The sequence below is a fragment of the Daktulosphaira vitifoliae genome, unplaced genomic scaffold, assembly GCF_025091365.1.
Source record: "Daktulosphaira vitifoliae isolate Bord-2020 unplaced genomic scaffold, ASM2509136v1 Scaffold_1, whole genome shotgun sequence".
Classification (NCBI taxonomy): domain Eukaryota; kingdom Metazoa; phylum Arthropoda; class Insecta; order Hemiptera; family Phylloxeridae; genus Daktulosphaira; species Daktulosphaira vitifoliae.
The window spans coordinates 77,597,118-77,617,240 of NW_026099572.1; the positions used below are offsets into that span (position 1 = coordinate 77,597,118).

At 26.5% G+C, this 20,123-nt stretch overlaps 3 protein-coding genes across 6 annotated transcripts in view; 2 read left to right on the plus strand and 1 right to left on the minus strand.

Moving 5' to 3' along the window:
* The first annotated feature begins 670 nt into the window (after positions 1-670).
* LOC126901259 (thrombospondin type-1 domain-containing protein 7A-like) lies at positions 671-9,044 on the plus strand. Of its 2 annotated transcripts, XM_050677638.1 has the most exons (23): positions 671-811; positions 996-1,183; positions 1,262-1,395; positions 1,717-1,914; positions 2,103-2,474; positions 2,543-2,667; positions 2,768-2,941; positions 2,996-3,102; positions 3,326-3,549; positions 3,616-3,989; positions 4,108-4,229; positions 4,306-4,503; positions 4,585-4,978; positions 5,046-5,184; positions 5,257-5,432; positions 5,517-5,661; positions 5,761-6,008; positions 7,158-7,279; positions 7,345-7,487; positions 7,672-8,065; positions 8,131-8,356; positions 8,435-8,531; positions 8,598-9,044. In XM_050677638.1, exons 2-22 carry the CDS (start codon positions 1,063-1,065, stop codon positions 8,484-8,486), a joined length of 4,188 nt encoding a protein of 1,395 aa, XP_050533595.1. In that variant the 5' UTR covers positions 671-811; positions 996-1,062; the 3' UTR covers positions 8,487-8,531; positions 8,598-9,044. The 2 variants fall into 2 exon arrangements, with proteins under 2 accessions (XP_050533595.1, XP_050533585.1); XM_050677628.1 differs by having other exon boundaries at positions 8,435-9,044.
* Positions 9,045-9,470: 426 nt separating this feature from the next.
* LOC126901267 (acetylcholine receptor subunit alpha-type acr-16-like) lies at positions 9,471-15,946 on the minus strand. Of its 2 annotated transcripts, XM_050677661.1 has the most exons (10): positions 15,683-15,946; positions 12,701-12,849; positions 12,554-12,598; positions 12,034-12,143; positions 11,727-11,940; positions 11,357-11,537; positions 10,288-10,440; positions 10,065-10,231; positions 9,830-9,906; positions 9,471-9,767 (listed from the first exon to the last, which is right to left on the minus strand). In XM_050677661.1, the coding sequence occupies exons 1-10, from the start codon at positions 15,762-15,764 to the stop codon at positions 9,746-9,748; spliced, it is 1,200 nt and encodes a 399-aa protein (XP_050533618.1). In that variant the 5' UTR covers positions 15,765-15,946; the 3' UTR covers positions 9,471-9,745. The 2 variants fall into 2 exon arrangements, with proteins under 2 accessions (XP_050533618.1, XP_050533610.1); XM_050677653.1 differs by having other exon boundaries at positions 9,472-9,906.
* A 1,539-nt stretch (positions 15,947-17,485) lies between these two features.
* Positions 17,486-20,123, plus strand: part of LOC126907480 (acetylcholine receptor subunit alpha-like 1) — a 9,845-nt gene continuing 7,207 nt past the window's right edge. Inside the window, exons 1-5 of one of the 2 annotated variants that reach the window (XM_050688815.1) lie at positions 17,486-17,629; positions 17,951-18,090; positions 18,155-18,199; positions 18,853-18,962; positions 19,615-19,831. In XM_050688815.1, the coding sequence (XP_050544772.1) occupies positions 17,560-17,629; positions 17,951-18,090; positions 18,155-18,199; positions 18,853-18,962; positions 19,615-19,831 (582 nt within the window). In that variant the 5' untranslated portion in view covers positions 17,486-17,559. The remainder of the gene's footprint in view (positions 17,630-17,950; positions 18,091-18,154; positions 18,200-18,852; positions 18,963-19,614; positions 19,832-20,123) is intronic. The other variant, XM_050688806.1, reaches the window with a different exon arrangement.

The following is a 20,123-nucleotide window of genomic DNA, read 5'->3' on the forward strand; positions in this document are numbered from 1 at the left end:
AACAAATAATCTATAAACTATTAATACGTATCCCCATAAATAAAATAGTGTCAAATTACAAACTATAAGTACTTAAGCTCTTAGATTTATTCTATTTCTATCTATTTCATAGAGTTATTATAATTTTTTTCAAAAATAATTAGGTAAATGTTCAAAAAACATTTTTTAGAGTAATTTAAACTAATTTAAATATTTTTCTTAAAATCAAAATTAATAATAATTTTAATTTTTCTATAAAATACGTATTATATATTTTATATTTACGAATATATTATTAATTAATTATAAAAATTGTATTAAAAAATAAAATAATGTAACAAATTAATTATGTATACTAACATACGTCACAATGTACACACTTTCTTTTTTTCAATAAATTTGTCAATTTTTAATATTAGTTAACTTTTCTTAAATACAATCATATGTCAATATAATGTTTTTAATTCCTAAACTTTCTTTAGCAATATACAACTTTAATAAAATAAGTAATTATAAAAATATTTTTTTAATTGATTGATAACAAAGTCTTGTAATGAATTGTAGAGCTAGGAATATGTGGAAAGGTTATTAAGGAATGGGAAAGCAGGAACGAGTGGTATGTAACATGCAAGCACAAAGGACAAACGCAGTCGCAAATGCCAACGCAAAAGCGTTTCCCCGGCAACTAAAATCGTTCGGTCCCCCCGTGAATCGATTGCCTACCGTTCTAGGTGTTTTCCAGACGTATCCATCGTCTCTCATTGCTGTGACTTTGTTGAGAATGCGAATTGCAACTTATAAATAAAGCAATGCCTCTGCGTCTATTATTTAGGTAAGTATTTGATTTATAATCTACAGGTCTTTTTTTTTTTTGTAAACAAACCCAACAAGTAACAAAAGATAAAAATGAATTCACTAAGTTCTGTTGTTGTTTCCAGTTATTATCATTACACGTATTTTACGCATTAACTTGATTCTTAGTTAAAAATTAAAACATAACAATGGTGTTTTATCAGGTGAACAACACGCCGTCCAATAACTCTAATTTAGTTCGTCCGGTATATCACCGTCCAAATAACTGCGATGATTTCTTCTAAATTTGGCCTAGTTGTCACATTTTTCTTAGTGCAAATAAGGTGGTCACGGTGTGGACTTCCGCCACCACCATCAAATGAAATCGCACAGAATTTTCTTTGGAATGCAGGTTTGATTGTTACTTGTAACATTCTTATAGATAATATAATTTTATAACATAATGGGAACTTTATTTCTTGATAATCAGACGCTGTAGAATGGAGAATTGGTGAATGGGAACCATGTAAAAAGTCTGAAGATACAGGGCTAGATGAAAACCAAGGTATAAGAAGGAGAAAAGTTTCATGTGTCATGGTGATTCGTGATGGAATAAAACTTGAAGTAATATTTTATTTTTTACATTTATAATTGTATGTATACAAGCAAAAACAATATATATTCTAATCATATAGCTAATTTTAATTAAAATATGATATTTAAAATTAAATATTTGTAAATAGTAAAATAATATCAGATATTTGTTCTAAGATTATAGATTCAAATGATATTTGTTCAAATAATAAAACTTGGTTATTTTTATTAATTTATTTATATATTAAACGTTATTATAGTTTCATATATCATCATATTAGTTATGTATACATTTTTTATAAGCAATGAATTTATTTGAGCCATGTTTAAATTACAATTTTTTACCACAAGGAACCTATAGAAATAGAAGATTCCAGTTGTCAAAATTTATCCCCCGGAACACCACCTGTGGAAGTGTGCTCATTAGAACCTAATCAAGATTGCATAGTTACTGAATATTCGAGTTGGAGTTCTTGCTGTGGTGGATCACAACGTAGATCAAGAAGTATAGTAATCGAGCAAAAAAATAACGGAGCTAAATGTCCACCAGTATGTGCTTTAAATAATTTTTGAAAATTTTAAACAGGAAATAATGATTTTAATTGATTTTTATAGTGAAATTATAGTATTATATATTAAATGTTATCTTAATATAGAAATATAATAAAACATAGAAAATTATAATAGTATAAATATTAAATTAATATAATATTATAAAAATAAATATTTTTTTTTAGTTAATAGAAACACAATCTTGCAAACCTAATGATCAATCTTGCGCTAATAATGTTTCAAAAGGCTACCAATTAAAAGTAAATCAGTGGCAGCAATGTGTGCATGTCTCTGAAAATGTTTTGGGTGATACTGATGGAATAATGACTTCTGGCTCGCATGCAGACACATTTTATAAACATTGGCCTCAAGTAGGCACTCAAAAACGTTCAATGAGTTGTTTTGATGAATCAGGAGTACTTGTTTCGCTAAATTTTTGCGAGGACAAACCATTACCAACTAATACCAGAGCATGCATAATTGCTCAAGATTGCGTGGTTAGTGATTGGACTGATTGGGAAATTACTCAAGGCGGGTGTATAAGCGCTAATGGAAAAGTAAAATTGTTTTTTTAACGTATAAGTAAAAATTGGACATAATCTAATCAAAAATTAAATGAATGTAGGTTAGAGAAGAAAAAGCAATTAGAAAACGACAAATTCTCCGTCTTCACGAAGGTCAAGGATCTCCATGTCCTCATTTAGTCGAAACAAGAACCACAAAAGAAAATCTATCACTATGTTCTGAAAAGTAATTAAATGCTATATTATATATAATCTGAACTATCTTATTTTTCATATGGTAAAATATTGATTAAATTATCAAAAATTTATTTGTTGATACATTTTAGATATAAATGGTTGATTTCGAGTTGGAGTAAATGTTCACAACCAATATCCAATGAAACTGTTCAATGCGGTGGCGGTCTTCAGTATCGAAACATAACTTGTATTGAAATATTGACAAACAAATTGATGGATTCTTCTATATGTAGAATTTTGGACACTCCTCCGACCATTCAAAGGTAGTTTTTTTCTAAAAAAATCGCACATAAAATTAATTGTTTAATTTGTAAAAGGTGTGAAATACCATGTCCAAGAGATTGCCAAGTAGGTTCATGGAGTGAATGGAGTCCATGTATGCCATCTAAATGCCCACCCGAAACAAATTACGAACTACAAAATGGTAAATTTTAATGAATAAATAATAAACCCAATAATTACATAAAAGTATGTTAATTGAATAATAATAAATGCTTTTATTTTTTGGTAAAAAAATTTAAATAATTAATTAAGCTTCCGCGAAATTTGCAATGATTTTTTTCTATTTAATAATATCTTATTTCTAAGTTAAACGCTATAACATTAAGCTTAAACATAGTCTTCATAAAAATATACTTATGTTTTAGGACAAGAAGAAAATGGACATAGAAAACGAACTAGACCTGTATTGATTCCACCTAGTGAATTTGGTGTGCCTTGTCCTAGTTTAAGTGAAGTTCAACCTTGTCAAAATCCACAATGTTTTGTATGGGACTTCGACCAATGGGGAAGCTGCATGCTTGATGATCCTAGTGAAAAATGTGGCACTGGTCGTAGAAATCGACAAGTTTACTGTACTACACATGACAAAGTATAATACACATTGCTATAATTTTTAACAAAATATTTTCTATAAATTTGATATTATTTTTTTTAGGAGGTTGTACACATTTCATTATGTTCTAAAATAAAACCAATTGAATCTGAACCATGTTCAGTACCTTGTCCAGAGGATTGCGTTGTTTCTGGCTGGTCAGAATGGAGTGATTGTTCAATGGGTTGTTCTCTTAATTTTGATATAGGTGTGAAATATAGAAACCGTACAGTTATTGGACCACCGGGATTTACCGGACATCATTGTCCACCAAAAGAAGATATGGTACAATTTGAAAATTGCAATACTCATGGTTGTTATGGGTATAGTTGGCTAGTTTTACCATGGACAGATTGTAATGGAACATGTAGTAATGGAGTACAAACAAGAGATGTATGGTGTATGAGAGGAAATGACCAACATGTCGATGATGAAAAGTAAAATTAAAGTTATATATCTTAAAAACTCACAGTTATTAATATTATTAATGTAATTATTATTCACTATATTATAACTTTTATAATTCTTTATATTATAATTTACTGTTTTAATTAGTTGTCGTGAACTTCAAAAACCAATAACCATAAGAGATTGCTTTAAAGACTGCGAAAATAAAATTTGTATTTTGTCGGACTGGAGTGAATGGTCTGAATGTCCAGAAGATACCTGCTTAAATGGTAAATATTATTCTTACGATTCAGGTCATAAAATTTAAATTTGAACTATATTCTAAAATAAACATCCATTTTACAGAACAAACTGATTTAACAAAGTTTAAAAGACAGCGTAGTCGTGTGATTCTTGGTGGGGAATCTTGTGGACCCATATTTGAAGAAGAACCATGTCCAATGCCAAATAAAATTTGTCCAAAATATTATTGGGTCTTAGGAATGTGGTCTCATTGTCAATTAGCAGAAGATGTTACATGTGGACATGGCTTAAGAACAAGAGGTATTATTCAAAATTAAACGATTTGTTTTTAAAATCACTTAATAATCATTTATTAAATATATTTAACTTATGTTTTCTTAGATTTTTGGTGCACTAAAGACGAATCACCTATTCATGTAGAACTAAAACATTGTCTCCAATATCAAAACATAACTCCTATTAGTGTAGAACGTTGTCATGTTGATTGTCAAACACCATGCCAAATGACTGAATGGTCTCATTGGTCATCATGTCCACAACCGTGTTCTGGTATAAGAACAAGAACTCGTGATCTTATTGGAGATTCTATGTCACATCCAGCATGCAAAGAAATAAATCAAGTCGAAACCACTCAATGTCCATGTTCTGAATATTTCTCAAAACCATCTTCAGAATGGTCTCTTTGTTTAACTAATGAAATTAATGGTTGTGGTACTGGAACACGTTACAGATCTTTAGGATGTTATAATACGGATAATAACCTGGTTGATCCAGCGTAAATAAAAATTAAATTTATACCTTTTTTCATTGCTCCTAATTTTAGTATTTTATGTTTAATTTAGATTGTGTGGTGGAAGCATGGGCATAGAAGAAGAACCGTGTTTAGTACAGTGTTCAATAGATTGTCAGCTATCTGATTGGAGCGAGTGGGGTACATGTAATAAACTTTGTGGACCTGGTATACATCATCGATACAGAAAAGTACATTTTTTTTGATTCAACAATAAAAAAAATTAATATTAAAAAATTAACTTATCAATAATGAATTTTTAGATTGAACGAAATGCTACAAGTGGTGGTAGATCATGCGGGGAAACTGTACAAACAAAAATTTGCAATACACCATGTGAAAGTTATCAATGGAACACAGAACCATGGAGTCAGTGTAAATTGCCTGAAAAAGATAAAGAAAAAGGTTGTGGTGAAGGGGAAATGTTTAGATTAGTTCGGTAAGTTGAGATTTATAATTAAGTTATAATTTTATGTTACATAAAATGTCTGCTACAAAATTGAATGCAAAAATATTTGTACAGATGCATTCACGTGAATACTGGGATAGAAATGTCAGAAGAATATTGCGATTGGACTATACGACCAGAAGGAGTTAATTTATGTACAATTGCTTGTCCAGGTGACTGCGTTCTCAGCGCTTGGTCTGACTGGTCTCTTTGTCCTAAAGTAAGATCTCTAATTTTTATAAAAATTTAATTAATCAAAAGATATTTAGTTCATATTAAACTCAAATATTTTATTTAACATTAATCTTACTTTCATCAGGACTGCCAGCCAACTCATGAACAACAACGAACTAGACAACTACTTCGAAGTCAAAGTGCTACTGGAGCAAATTGTCCAATTGCAATACAAACCCAACCATGCCGCTTGAACTATACTTGCTTTAAATATTCTTGGAAAACAATTACAAATGTATCTTGTTTGCCATTAGGAGGAAGCCCTTGTGGCGAAGGTATGACGGTTGGTGCAGTTTACTGTGAAAGAAGCGATGGAAGAACCGTAACTGACCGGTAATCCCAATTTGTTTTATTAAAATGTTTTCTTACTTCATAATATAAATACCAAAAAAGTATAGAATAAATGAAAATATTTTGATGTATAATTATATAACTAAAATAATGTGGCGGAGGGTTCAACTAATCGTTATCATAGCGTTGATATTTTTGTCACAAAGATTTATTTAAAACGTAATAATAATTTATTTTATTTTGTATAATTAAAAGTATAGTTTTATTTTAGCTTCGATTCGAAGCTGAGAAGATATTAATTATACTATGATGTGTTTTTTTTATTTTTTTTTGTGTCTGTTACCATTTTTCTACTACTCAGCTCTCATCGAACCGATTTCTTTCAAAGATACGTCAAAAAATCACAGATCATGTCTAGTCGAAAACATGACCCTCAAAAATTGAAAAAATTTCCCTCGTTCCCGGTAAATGGGAGAAATCTCCAAAAAAATTACTAATTTTTTCAATTTTTTTTACTTAATACTGTCATATATTTTTCAAAAATGACTAAATCAATATAATTATTTTTTGTAGATGCATGATGTCTTTACCTATGAATTGGTATATTTTTTTTATAAATTTGACCCTTACCTGCCCACAGGGTGGGATTCAAAATGACAACTTTTTCACAAAAAATTAACTTTTGAAAGTGTTCCGGAAATACTGACACTTTAATATATATATTTTGTTTTCATGGTGAAAACGGACATCAAAGTTAATTTAAAAAATAAGATTTTTGTAAAAAAAAAATTTTTTTTTAATTATAAATGCTATAACTTTTTGAAAAATATATGGATGTATACAATTTTTTTATGATAAATACTATTTTCCTCTATATATTTATATATTTATTCATATATTACACTTATAAATCATAAAACTTGTAATGAAAATATAAATAAGGAAATAGAAGATCATGTAGCTTTTGGAATAATCCACCAATTTTTTAAAATTAAACACTATCTACAGAATTGCATTGAAGCGTTTTGACCCAAATATACCTCGTCCCCACTGTGCTGGGTTTTTTTACCTGTATACCTTATAAATATTAAGTTTATTACAATGTAAAATTTAATTAACTAAATCATTTTAAGTAATTTTTAATTTAATTATATTTTCTTATTATGTTAAATAAGTATGTTTCCTTATCAGATTTTGTGGAGATCAACCAAAACCTAGTTCATTAGAAAAATGGTGTTATATAGATTGTCCAGTTGATTGTGCACTTGAAGCATGGTCGCCGTGGAATGCTACTTGTTCGTGCAATGATACAGGTAATCGTGATTAATTTTTATTTTGTTATAAAAACCGAAAAATTACAGATACAATGTTACTATAGGAGTTTCTCGCAGAGCTTACACTGCTATGAACCCTAGCCCCACAGGAAAACAATGCCCAATGACTGTTGAACAATGGAAACCATGTCCAGCTGTACCATGTTATCATTGGTCTTTAGGACCATGGTCTGCATGTCAACTTCACGTAAGTGAAAGTTATGTTATATAATGTTTACAAAAATATTTTATATTAGTTAATTTATCAATATAAATCACAAATTATTATTATTTTAATATAAATTCAACAAATAGTATGATTTTAATACATTTTTATAGATTTTTAATCAAATTTAACACATTTTACTTTCAATTATTTTTATTCGTTAAAGGGAGCTGCTTGTGGACACGGTTTAACTACTAGGAACGTTTCTTGCACTCGAAGTAGTGATGGCGAGTCTGTGGAACTTTCATTTTGTACAAACTTATCGCAACAAAAGCCATTATCGTGGCAAAATTGCTATGTATCATGCGGTCCAGGTTGCACATTATCAGAATGGAGTCAATGGTCACATTGTCATGGTGACTGTCAAAAGGAGAGCGTAGGATATGAAACTCGATCACGAACAGTAATATCACAGTCACCAGCTGGTACAACAGCATGTACAGATCCCTTATGGGAAACCCGTGACTGTCGTATACCACCATGCGTTACTTATGAATGGGCATTGACGGCAAATGCTGATGTGATATGTCGTAGATCCGATGGACTAGTTGTAGCAGAATGTAAGTTTATAGGATAAGTGTTTCAAGAACACTTCAGCATTTTAACCTATTTTCTATTTTTTTAGCTTACTGTGATGAATCGGATAAACCAAAATCAATGTGTAGTACGCTACAAGGTAGTTACATATGTACAAAAGAAATATGTATGCCAGACGATAAGCTACAATGTGACAAATTGGCCGACTGGATACAGTTTAAGGATGATCCACGTATAGTGGAGTACTTGTTATATTTTGGATTTGGAATTGTTATACTTGGAGCAATAACTGTTTTCTTCATTTATATCATATGGTGTGTTAACAAACCTATTGTATAAATATTACATTTTCATAATCAATACTTAATGAACATGAATATTTCTGTTTTTAGCCAGAGAAATAAGAATCAATGCAAATACCATAAACAACCGGATTTAGCGTAAATAATAATATTGTGTGACCTTATACTAATTATATTATAAAATAAAGTAATATACAATATTACCACATTTTTTCAATAATACCATTAATTTGAAGAAATTTTTTGTTATTAGATAAGTATTGTAAGTCCAAACAAGTGAAATTCATTGATTTTTGGATAATATATATAAATAATAAATTTTAAATTATAGTATCATTCAAGTCATTGTATTTGAATTATATCATATTAATATAGAACATAAATAATTTCAATTTTGTAACTACCCTGAAAATTGTCAATAAAAAAATTATATTAGTTCTTTATTTAAGTATAATGTACATTTATAAATAATTTTGAAGCCAAAAATCGAATCAAAATCTAATTCCACAAATTAATTTTTTTTATAGATACCTATGATTATAAAACATATTAACTTATCAATCTATGTTTTAAATTTGTATTGTTTTTATTGTTTTGTTAAGATATTATGTTTGTTATGTTAGCAAGTATGTAATTTGTTTTTATTTTTTTTGTTCTATACTTCAAACTTTATCTAAATATATAAACTTTACATTTTCAATTTGATTTCAAATTTATCCAACTAAAAAAAATATTGTTGTATGCAGAAATCAGGGAAAGAGACTTATAAAGCTTATCTTTCTCAAGATTTCATTAGTTCATACCCCAAAAATATTCTTAGAGTTGATGAAAGGTTAGGGTAAAAAATAATTAGGTATAATGATATTCAAGAATAGAAGCCTACAAAACTCCTTTCAATTTCTATCCATGAATATAAGTTCCTACTAAATATATTAATAAAAAACATTTGTAATAACAAGAAAAACATGTAAATTAATTAATCATAATGGAAACAAAATATAATTAAGACTATTTTAGTTAAATAGTATTAAAATAAAAAATGTAATAATAATAAAGTGTTCACGAGATAATATAATACATATAAATAATAATTTTCTTAAACAAATTTTTCGCTAACATATAATATAAGTAAGAAATATATGATTTTATGTCACTAAAAAATGTTTAAATATAAAAATGTACTTAACTACTATAAATATTTTTTTCTCCAAGGTTACCTTAAAAATCAACATATCAACAATCTCTTTCTTTAATCACAGTACTTCAATTAAATTTTATATAAAGCATTAGTATTTATAATTGGTATATTAAACAATTATACAATATAAATCAATTGTTTTAATTTAAATTTATTTTATTTTAGCACTATTACAAAAATCAAAATTTACAGTTGTCAATTACTTAAAAAAGTATACCACCATAGCTATAAACAGGAAAAGATATATAATAAACATAGATCTATCTAATATCAATGCAAGGTAATACCACTGATTTTCTTTCACTTTGATTTTAGATTTATTATTTTCTATTGAATTCTCCAAAAGATTATCCTCTTGGTTATCCTAGAATTCATTGTTATATTATATATTAAAATATTCAGATAAATGAACAATTAATATATTTTTTCGAAATAAAAGTTAAATTAGTTAAAATCAACATAATATAAGTTATATTGTGAAGTTAATTACATTTAAAATGCAAGTATTTTATACTGTATTACCTTTTGTGATGTAAACCTTAAAACAGTACCAAATTTTGTATCAAGTAATAGTTTTATCCACTTTGGCATTTTATCCTCTGGTTGAGTGGATTTAGCCAAGTTATGTAACATAACTGAAAAAACCATGGAAAGTGTCACCATGCCCAAAGAATTTGAGTAGAACAAAACTAAAACGATTGAAAGAAATGATTACAAATTACATTATTTACATATTCAAAATTACCTATAAGTGGTATCCGATCACTCATGACTGGTATAATGTTAGATATCGTCATTAAAACAATGCAAATTATAACCAATGTTACACCACTTAACATAAATTTTTCAGAAGACTCCGGAGGCAGCCAAAAGACAGAAAGTGTGAGCAAAACTACCACTAAAATTAAAATTAAATTATAAATACAAATATCATAATACATGATACATGTTCCTTAAAGGATTATCTTTAAATATATCGGAAATAAGACTAAAAAATACGAGTACCAGATTAACTAAAAAAATCAATTCATATTATAAGATTCAAAGGGATTTCTCTACTTCAATCGTTTTATTAAAAGAAGAAACATACTCCTTTATTAGGTAATTATTTTACATATGTTTTTTACAACCAAATTTTACAGAAAATTGAGACTTAATTAAACATAAAAAGTTGAATCGAAGTTTTTACTGGTGTTTTGACTTAAATTTTTATTAGAAATGCTTTTACTGTTTGTATACCAAACATTCTAAAATTACTCAAATATTATGAAACTTTAATTTTTTATTTTCATATTTTCAATGTAAATACGCTGGAGATCAATTTTCTTTCAATTATGTAGTGAATTAATTTCATTGTATTAGGTTTCATTGTACTTTAAATAACTATTGGTGTATTAAGGAATTCGTTATATGAGAGGTAAACTGGATAACTTTTGATACATAAAGTAGTGGTAATTTTCACACCTCCACTCCCCTGCTACTGTGATTTTTGTCAAATAGAGCCAAATCCCACAAATCTATCCGTTCTTGAATATACCACTGTGATGTAAGTTTATACTTAATTTTACATTCGTTTTTTCAAATAAATATAAGTTTTCACTCGGAAAACATTTGAAAAATTTAAATTGATATAATTTAGGTAAATAAACGGCCTACATATCTTAGTTAGGCACGCATCATACCTTGGTGCGTAGATGCCAGGATTCGATTTCATTACGCAGAGCTATGTAGGGTATTTAATCCTCTCTAGCAAAAGCATTATCATAGCTTTTAAGAGAAGATGTAAAATATAAATCTAATACTAATAAATATACCTAAAGCTGGTATGATGACCACACTATTATAAGTAGGTATTTTTCTTTTTATAGATATGCTATAATGTATGTCTTCATACGTATCATTTGAATTACAAGAGTAACTTTCCACTCTACGTCTTTGTGTTACTTTAGTCACTTCCCATTTGCATCCTCCATCTAAACTTATCATGTCTAATGGCTAAAAAATATTAATTAATAAAACTTTTAAGATATAATTATTATAGCCATTGAAATTTAAATTTATTAAAAATTCGATAAAATACTGAGACGTACAATTAATGTAATAAATATCACGAGAGAAATACATTTGATTTTCTAAGGAGTGATCAATGATCAATTTTTTAAAATAAATATTGCATTGGCTTACGTTTATATTTTGATTTATTTGCATGCTAATTGAATTTCCGTCATAAGTCCACGAGCCTAATCTCAAGGAACATGTGTGTTCTCCAAATGGCCAATTGGTTAGGTCCACGTCACAAAATACTCTATACTTTGCGGGTGGTATCCAATGAACCATACCATTAGAGCGAACAACACAACCAGTCTTTCCATACATTTCATCATGATTTCCATCAGCGCTAAAATACGAAGAATACATTATGATTAAAAATTGGGGTTTACTAAAATTCTCTCTTTATTATTAATAATATTATTATATAATTGTTATACACCTGTTGTAAGCCACTATATCAGGCATCCATATTTCATCAAATGCCATATTTACAGCTTTTATACTACCATATTGAGATGAATTCCAGTGAAGCTTTTCATCTTGCCACGTCTAAAATTTAGATTTATAGACATTTTTATACTTAAGTTAAATTTAACATAAAATCCTAAAAATAAAAACTATTTTAAATTAATACGTTCTTTTAAAAGCTTCTCAATATAACTTCTTTATATTCAAAATTATAATTATTTTGCAAAAAATTAATTTAGAGCATTTAATCAACCGTTATTGTTCCATTCCATTAAAGGGGACAGTTATTTAGCTCAATTATTATTTTTAATTTATTGAAAGCAAAAAAATAACAATTGAGTTAATTATTGTAGTAGTAACCATTTTTATTACTACGAAGATTGACTTTATTAAAAAGTCGAAATATTAGCATAAAACTGAAATATATTTATATAATTTAAGTAATTTTTTTAATAAAAATATTGCCCATCAAAATGTTTAATATAATTTACCATTGATATCCAAGCATTAATAGTCATTATTGATTGTTTAAAGTCCTAAAAATAAAAATATAGTATATACTGATACGCATGCTGAGGTACATAGTAAAATATTTTAAGTAACGATTAGATTAATTGATTATTCAAAGTCCAACTCACCATATCCACATATTTTATAACTGGATTCATAGTAACATAAGTGAGATTATTGCCAATAACTGGTCTAGAATTTCGATCATAAAACCTGAGTAAATCCCTTCTAAGCTTATCAGTCCAAGTATCGCTCCAAATTGTTTGTTCATTGTTACCTAATTAAAAAAATTATCCAATATTAGATACTTTTAGATGTATTATTTTAACTTGAGTAAACAGAAACTTGATCATAAATATTGAAACGGTACTTTAAAAAATCAAATACAAATAACACCAAATATAATGCCAAAGACTTAAAAATACATATCAATCGATGAAATATGTTAATACTAATTTCTTTTTAATCCAATTAAAGATTAATTACAAATATTCGTAAAATGTATATGTTCATATATCAATTATAATACATTAAAAATTAATTTTTATAAATTATAAAATTAATTAAGTTAGTAAGTATAGAAGTTGATAGTATTCTACATTTATCAATAATTTGATCAATCCAAATTTATTTTATAAGTTGGTTTTATCATTATTATTTCGATTAAAAATTTTTTTTTATCTTAGTAAAAAAATTGAAAGATAACTCATTAATTAATATTATATTGAGTATTAGTGTATAATTAACTTGTTTCATTTATTTTTGTGCTAATTAAAATCTTTTATTACTTAATCAGTAACAAAGAATATCCTAAGAACATCTTTATGGATGTTATATAGCTGAACTTGAACAATGACCTTAAAAAGACAGTAATAATAATTGCTTTGTTTCTCTAGTGAAATTTTTACAACGATAATAAACATTTAAATAATTTATTATTGCCAATATCATACGTTGGCAGTAAAATATTATAATTCTTTTAATTAATAAATACATTAAAAAAAGATAACTTATTTGTTATAATAATATATACATTATATATATATTAAACTAAATTTTCTGAAAAAAAATATTCAATAGTATACATTTGTAATGATTTTCGTTTGTAAGTTATAGTCCTTAAACTAATTTTATTTATAATATAAAAGAACGAACTTTTTTCGAAATTATGATTCAATATTTAAAGGGTAAAATATTTTTATCATTTTAAAAGGGTGGAAAGTATTTCTCAAAATGATAAAAGTAAGTTAACTGTATATTTTTATTAATATATGAGAGGAAATAGTATAAAACATAAACAAAGTACGAGTAAGTGATTTTTTTACCTACCGGTATATATAGAATATTTGCTTTACTAAGACAAAGTTTAAAAACAGTAACACAGTGGGGTCGCGGCACAGTGTGAGCATGGCATAGTTGGAGCTAGTATTGATGATATCTGACAGTGATTAAAATCACTATCATAAGAAACGTTTCGATGCAAATCTGTCAATAGTGTTTAATTTTAAGATATTGGTGGATTATTGAAAAGCAAAATTCTAACTCAAAAAAAATTACGGGAAAATTGCAAAAAAATCAGCAAACATTCGTCGTTAAATTGGCAATTTAAACTAATTAAAATGTTAAAATTAATTTTTAAAGAAAAAAAAATTTAAATAAGTTTAACATTATATTCTATGTCAATTAGATTTATATAATATTCATGAAAATCAGTGTACCCCTTTATATTGTATTTTAAAATAAATTAAAATACAATATCAAGAATTTTAACACAAAAATAGCATGTTTTTTAACTACGGGAACCATTTTCACATAAAAGATACATAATATTAGCTTTATTTTAATATATGTTTCAAGCTCGAAGCATTTCCGGAACATTTTCAAAACTTAAGATGAAAAAGTTAAATTTTTGTGCAGAAGTTGCTATTTTGAATCCCCCCTGTGGGCAGGTAAAAGGTCAGATTGTCAAAAAATGTGTATCAAATTAAAAGGAAATATCTAAGGTTTCATTATAAAAAACAATTAATTTAAGTTGTTCATTTTTCAATCAGTTATGGCAATTTTTAGAGAAAAAAAAAATGAAACACATGTCGAAATTTACCGATTCTAAAAAAACAATTTTTTGGAGGATTTTCACTATTTACGGAAAACGAGGGCAAAATTATCAATTTTTGAGGGTAATGTCTTCAACTAGATACGATTTTTGATCCTTTGACGTATCGTTGAGAAAAATTGATCTAGTGAGAGCTGAGATAAAGTAGTGACAGACACAAAAAAAAAATAAACGTATCATAATAAAATTAATACCTTCTTAGCTTCGCATCGAAGCTAAAAAAAATCCACTCGCTGTTTATTTTTACTCTAATTTTATACATATTTTAAATAAGTAAGACACATATTTTTTATTGATTTATTTTTTATTCTTGATCATTTATAAACGGACACTTGAAATAAGTTGAAGACCTTAGTTATAAGATAAATTATTACACAATCCAGGAGCCGATCGGGAAATTAGGATTTTCCCAATCCATTTCCTAATGATTTCCGTTCCCTAATGGAACATATGTATCTTCCATACTTAAGCTACATCTTTAGTTCCTATTTAATTTTTTATCGTCTTTGCCATAATTACTTATAACTATGTTTTGTACCCTTCATTTTTTAACTTAATACTTTTAAACTGAACGATACATGTTTAATTCACAATATTTATTTAATACTAATTTAACTAACTATAGCTCAATATAAAGATGTAATACAAAATATAAAATTAAATCAATATATACCAAGGTAATAACAATAATAATAATTTATAAAATAATCATTAATTAAACACGAAATAAATAGTATAAAAATATTAATATATTTGCATAAGATAAAAAAAAATATATTGTATAATGATGCTATTTTAGGAGGATTAGAGTACTTAATTTTATCGCAGTCCCTTCATAATATGAATATTACATGATTTTTTGTATAAAAATATAATTAAAGAAGGCATAAATCAAATTAGACATCCAAAATATTTGTTCAAAATGTATCTATGATATTGTAGCATACTTCGTTATTTTGTCATCTCGTGACTTAAGTCAAACAGTATTAATAAGTACCTGAGTTTACGGCTTCAACAGCAATGTACCATAGTTGAATTGTAGAAAATATTAATATTGATTTTAATAATTTTATAAACATTGTAAAACCGACACTTATGTTTTAATTTTCAATTGAACTATTGTTACAAGAAAAAATTATTTCCTTACAACTACTTAATGGACCGAAAACATTTTGTCATTTATGGAATTTTATATTATTTATTATAACAATAACTGTGATACATAATTGAGTCGGGATAACTGCAATGTACAACTAATTTTCTATATTCTTATAGCAATACATTATTACAAGTCATTGATGCATTTGGTTATAGATAATTTTTTTTTTTTTGATAACGACCACGCATATTACATATATATTTGATATTTTACTGTGGCATGTACAATATTACAACAAAACGTTGAAATAAAAAAAATCATTTCACATAAATTAAAATTTATATATATTTTAAATAAGACGTAGGCAGATAGTACAAATACACTTATTTTGATTTCTACTGTGGTGTTATAAAATTTTGAATTTAAGAAGACTTCAAACATTAATTAAATTTAGAGCGTTTTAGTCAGTTATATCAATTACATTCGTAACAAAATAGATCTTGGTACCTACAGGAGTTAAACTAAAAGATGGCTAAGTGTTATATTTAACCTCCTAGGCTAACTTATACCTTAAACTTACCTCAATTACATTAGTCGACATTTTCATGATATTATAGTCGGCGTTATCAATAAAAAAATTACATTACTCATAACAAAAATCAATGAGGCAAATAATTGCAGTTGCCACCTAAAAAAATAACTTCGCTTATTTCCTGAATATCATCGTAGAAAAATAAATGAACTTATTTTAATTAATTAATAGTAACAAAAAAATATATATTCAATCTATTGTAAATTTGTTAAAAATTAAAAATTAAAAAAATATTTTGATTAAAATTAATTATTATGATTAGAATAATAATAATAGAATCAATTTAGTATGAATGGAATGATAACTACTGAAATTTTTTTGAAATATTAATATTATTAACTAAATTAATAAAATGTAATTTTTGATATTTATTTAAATGATGTCCCGGTAGAGTAATTCATGGCTGTCCTTCAATTTTTAGTATATAAATATTACATTATAATAGACAATTATTGTTTATCCCCTTTTGAAATCAACCTATTTCTCCTAAAAAAATTGATATCGCTTTCATTAAATATCATGTATTGCAATCATAAACTAACATTTTACACAAGAAAAGCTAATTTAATGGGCAACTTCAAGTATCGTAGAATCAATAATTTTGATTACCAATGAACTGTTTATAATATTTTGATAAACGTTTATATTTTAACACTTTAATGTTATTTCGTTGAATACTTAACCAATCTAAATAGATTCTATTAGAAAATTATGTTTTTAAATTGTCTATAAGTTGCTATTAAAAAACGCTAGAATTTTTAGTAATGTTATCTTTAAATTACAGCATAATTATTTGCTCAACTTTGAATGCTACTTAGTATTATATGAAAATTAATAGCTTTCATGACCTAATGCAAAATTGAATGGTTTTAAATGTTATTGGAAATCTTCTTAATGAAATTCACTGTTGTGGCGAGTAATGAAAATTATAAATTTAAAATCGCTACAATACTAAAAGTACCAGCATTAAGTTTTTATTTAAGTTTTATTTAGTCATGTTACCAAAAACAAACTTTTTTTGTTATTCAATTGTTGTTCACAGCGTAAATAACAATTTTATCGTGATTATATTCAATTAATTCCTATATACGTATATCCTGTACACAAGTGGTCACACAAAATTCTTAATAGCTTCCTGGTGACTGACGACTGTTATTCAAGTTTACGTGTATGGCAAGAAACTATGGACGTCGCTATTTTTCCTAAAGGATTTTTTATAATCCTCTTCTTACAGTTCTCAACAATCCATTCAAGTAAACTACTTATTATATATTCATAGTTATCCTGAAGTGTTATTTGTATATAATAAAAATAATATTTATATATTTATTAAATATATGAGAATGTTATTATTCGGCTATATATTTTAATAATAATTCGAATGTACTAACATTGATCAAATAATCTCAACTACATGGATTATGATTAAATTAATCATAATTCAGTAGTGCGTTTATTAATATTTGATATCAAAATTATTTTTACTTTAAATTTTTTTAATATAATAAATTAAAATTATTATAACTTTTTTCTTAATAATAAAATGTATTTATTAATTTACTAATATTTTTGAGGTGACTCAAATCAAAAGTATTTAGCAGAACATAAATTAAGAGAAAAATTACTCAAAGATTATGAAAAATTATCTATTCCAACAAAATTTAATAAATCTTTGGAAGTCAAATTTAATATAGTTATCAATAATGCAGAATTGGTATGATAACATGTTGATTATTTAACTACTTATTTAAATAAATAAATAATTTCTTTTTATATAGAATTATGAAGCGTCTCAAATGTTATTTAGCACATGGATTGTACTTGTAAGTACTTACTTACTTCTGTATAAACAATGATTATTAGATTTATTTTGAATTTTAAAGTAGTGGCCACTTGTACTTTTTTTTTTATCTTGAACACGCAATTACAAAAATTTCACTTACCCTACTAAACACATTAAATTTACTAAAACTTTGGTTTTTTTTGTTTTTTTTTTAGAAATGAAATTGATAATTATGTAGTTGTTAAATAACGTTATTTACAACAAATAATAATTTATCAATAAATCGTGTTATATCCAATTTGTGGTTCGATAAATCACATATTTTACCGAAAGACTTAAAGAGCAACTACACGTGCTAAGTTAACTAATGAATTAAAAAAACATTGTCATTGTTTTGCTTACCAATAACGTATTTAGTAATTTAACACAATGACTACATTATAAAAAGATACTGGTACACTAATGCTTTAGGGCACAAAAAAATAATATGAATATATGTTTTTTGCATAAGATGTATTTTGTTAAAAAATATATTAAATGGAGGCGCCAATATATGATTATCTTAGGGCAGCAATGACAATTAGTACGGCACTGCCTTTTCCACAAATTAAACAGACATCTCAACTATAATAAAATAATTTATCATAAACCACTCAATTGTTCATAATAATTTTTCTTTTTTTTTTTCTGTAGATCTGGATAGACGATAGGCTGAATTGGTCACCGAGTAATTTTAGCAATTTGGAAACAATAATAATGAGTTACCAAGATATTTGGCGACCCGACATTTTACCATATAACAAGTATTTTTATAGTTTTAACGAATTAAAAAAAATATATTTTTTAATTGCACTACATTTAAGAGTACTTGTGTCTTACACTTTTTACGCTCATCGTACTCCGTTATATTCGTTAGCTAATACGCCTAGTATTTGTGTCTTGCACATAATATCACGGTGTTATTCCCTCTTCCTATATCAACAGCCTTTCGACACCCACAGTTAATCCTAAGTGTCAGCCGAACACAGTGACTTCAGTTCGATTACACGTGCGTAGATATCTATGCACATTCAACCTCATCATCTTCGTATACTCTACTCATCCCCATCGAAACTTGCTGTTTATTTTGTATAACAGCATTATTAATAAACATTTTCAAATAAAGTTTTATATTTAACCTAAATTTTGTCAAATAAAAATCTTAGAAAATAACTATCTCGAATGAACAACAAGTAGTTCATCAGTAATCGTAAAAATATTGTCATATGTAGTAAATGATTATAATTTAGTGACATAACTAATTTGAGCTTACAGTAATAACTATTTATTTATATACGAAACTTTACATTTAACAATTCAAATTAATATTATTACGCTTTCTTTTATTTTTATTATAATTATTATTATCATTTCATTTTATGGTAAAGTAAATAGTTTTCCTTCATTTTACTTTAGCATAGACGTCATTTCAGAAAACGACTATCAGAAGTATACTAATTGTAGAGTAGATTACAATGGCACAGTAATTCTTGTACAACCTTCTCAGTATAACATTCATTGTGATATGGATATGAAATATTGGCCATATGACGAACAAACTTCGACATTAAGGTTAGGCTCATGGGTGCAAAGTGGCAATGTTTTGAATCTAACAACTGACGAAAAAAGAACCGTAAGCTTTTATTTTAATTATTAAAAATTTAAACACAGAAAAAACTGATTTCTTTTTGAAAGAAAAAATAATAACATATCCCTCGGTTAATTCAAACTTCTATATAACTATTTTTACAATAGAAAAGTTCGGACATTGCAGCCTCTTAGTCCAATCAAGAGATAAAACACATTCAGAAAAGGACTTCATAATTTCAAATATTGTATGATTGAACAAAAAGAGAAATGTATTTTTGTATACATATATATATATATATATATATATATATATATATATATATATATATATATAT

Coding starts and splice junctions, on each gene's coding strand:
- LOC126901267 (XM_050677653.1), bottom strand. CDS start 15,764: ATGTTTATAAAATTATTAAAATCAATATTAATATTTTCTACAATTCAA. Junction 12,144..12,553: donor TTAATGCTTGGATATCAATG/GTAAATTATATT, acceptor TCTAAATTTTAG/ACGTGGCAAGATGAAAAGCT. Junction 9,907..10,064: donor TAAGGTTTACATCACAAAAG/GTAATACAGTAT, acceptor AATGAATTCTAG/GATAACCAAGAGGATAATCT.
- LOC126901259 (XM_050677628.1), top strand. CDS start 1,063: ATGATTTCTTCTAAATTTGGCCTAGTTGTCACATTTTTCTTAGTGCAA. Junction 4,979..5,045: donor AATAACCTGGTTGATCCAGC/GTAAATAAAAAT, acceptor TGTTTAATTTAG/ATTGTGTGGTGGAAGCATGG. Junction 8,357..8,434: donor TTCTTCATTTATATCATATG/GTGTGTTAACAA, acceptor TTCTGTTTTTAG/CCAGAGAAATAAGAATCAAT.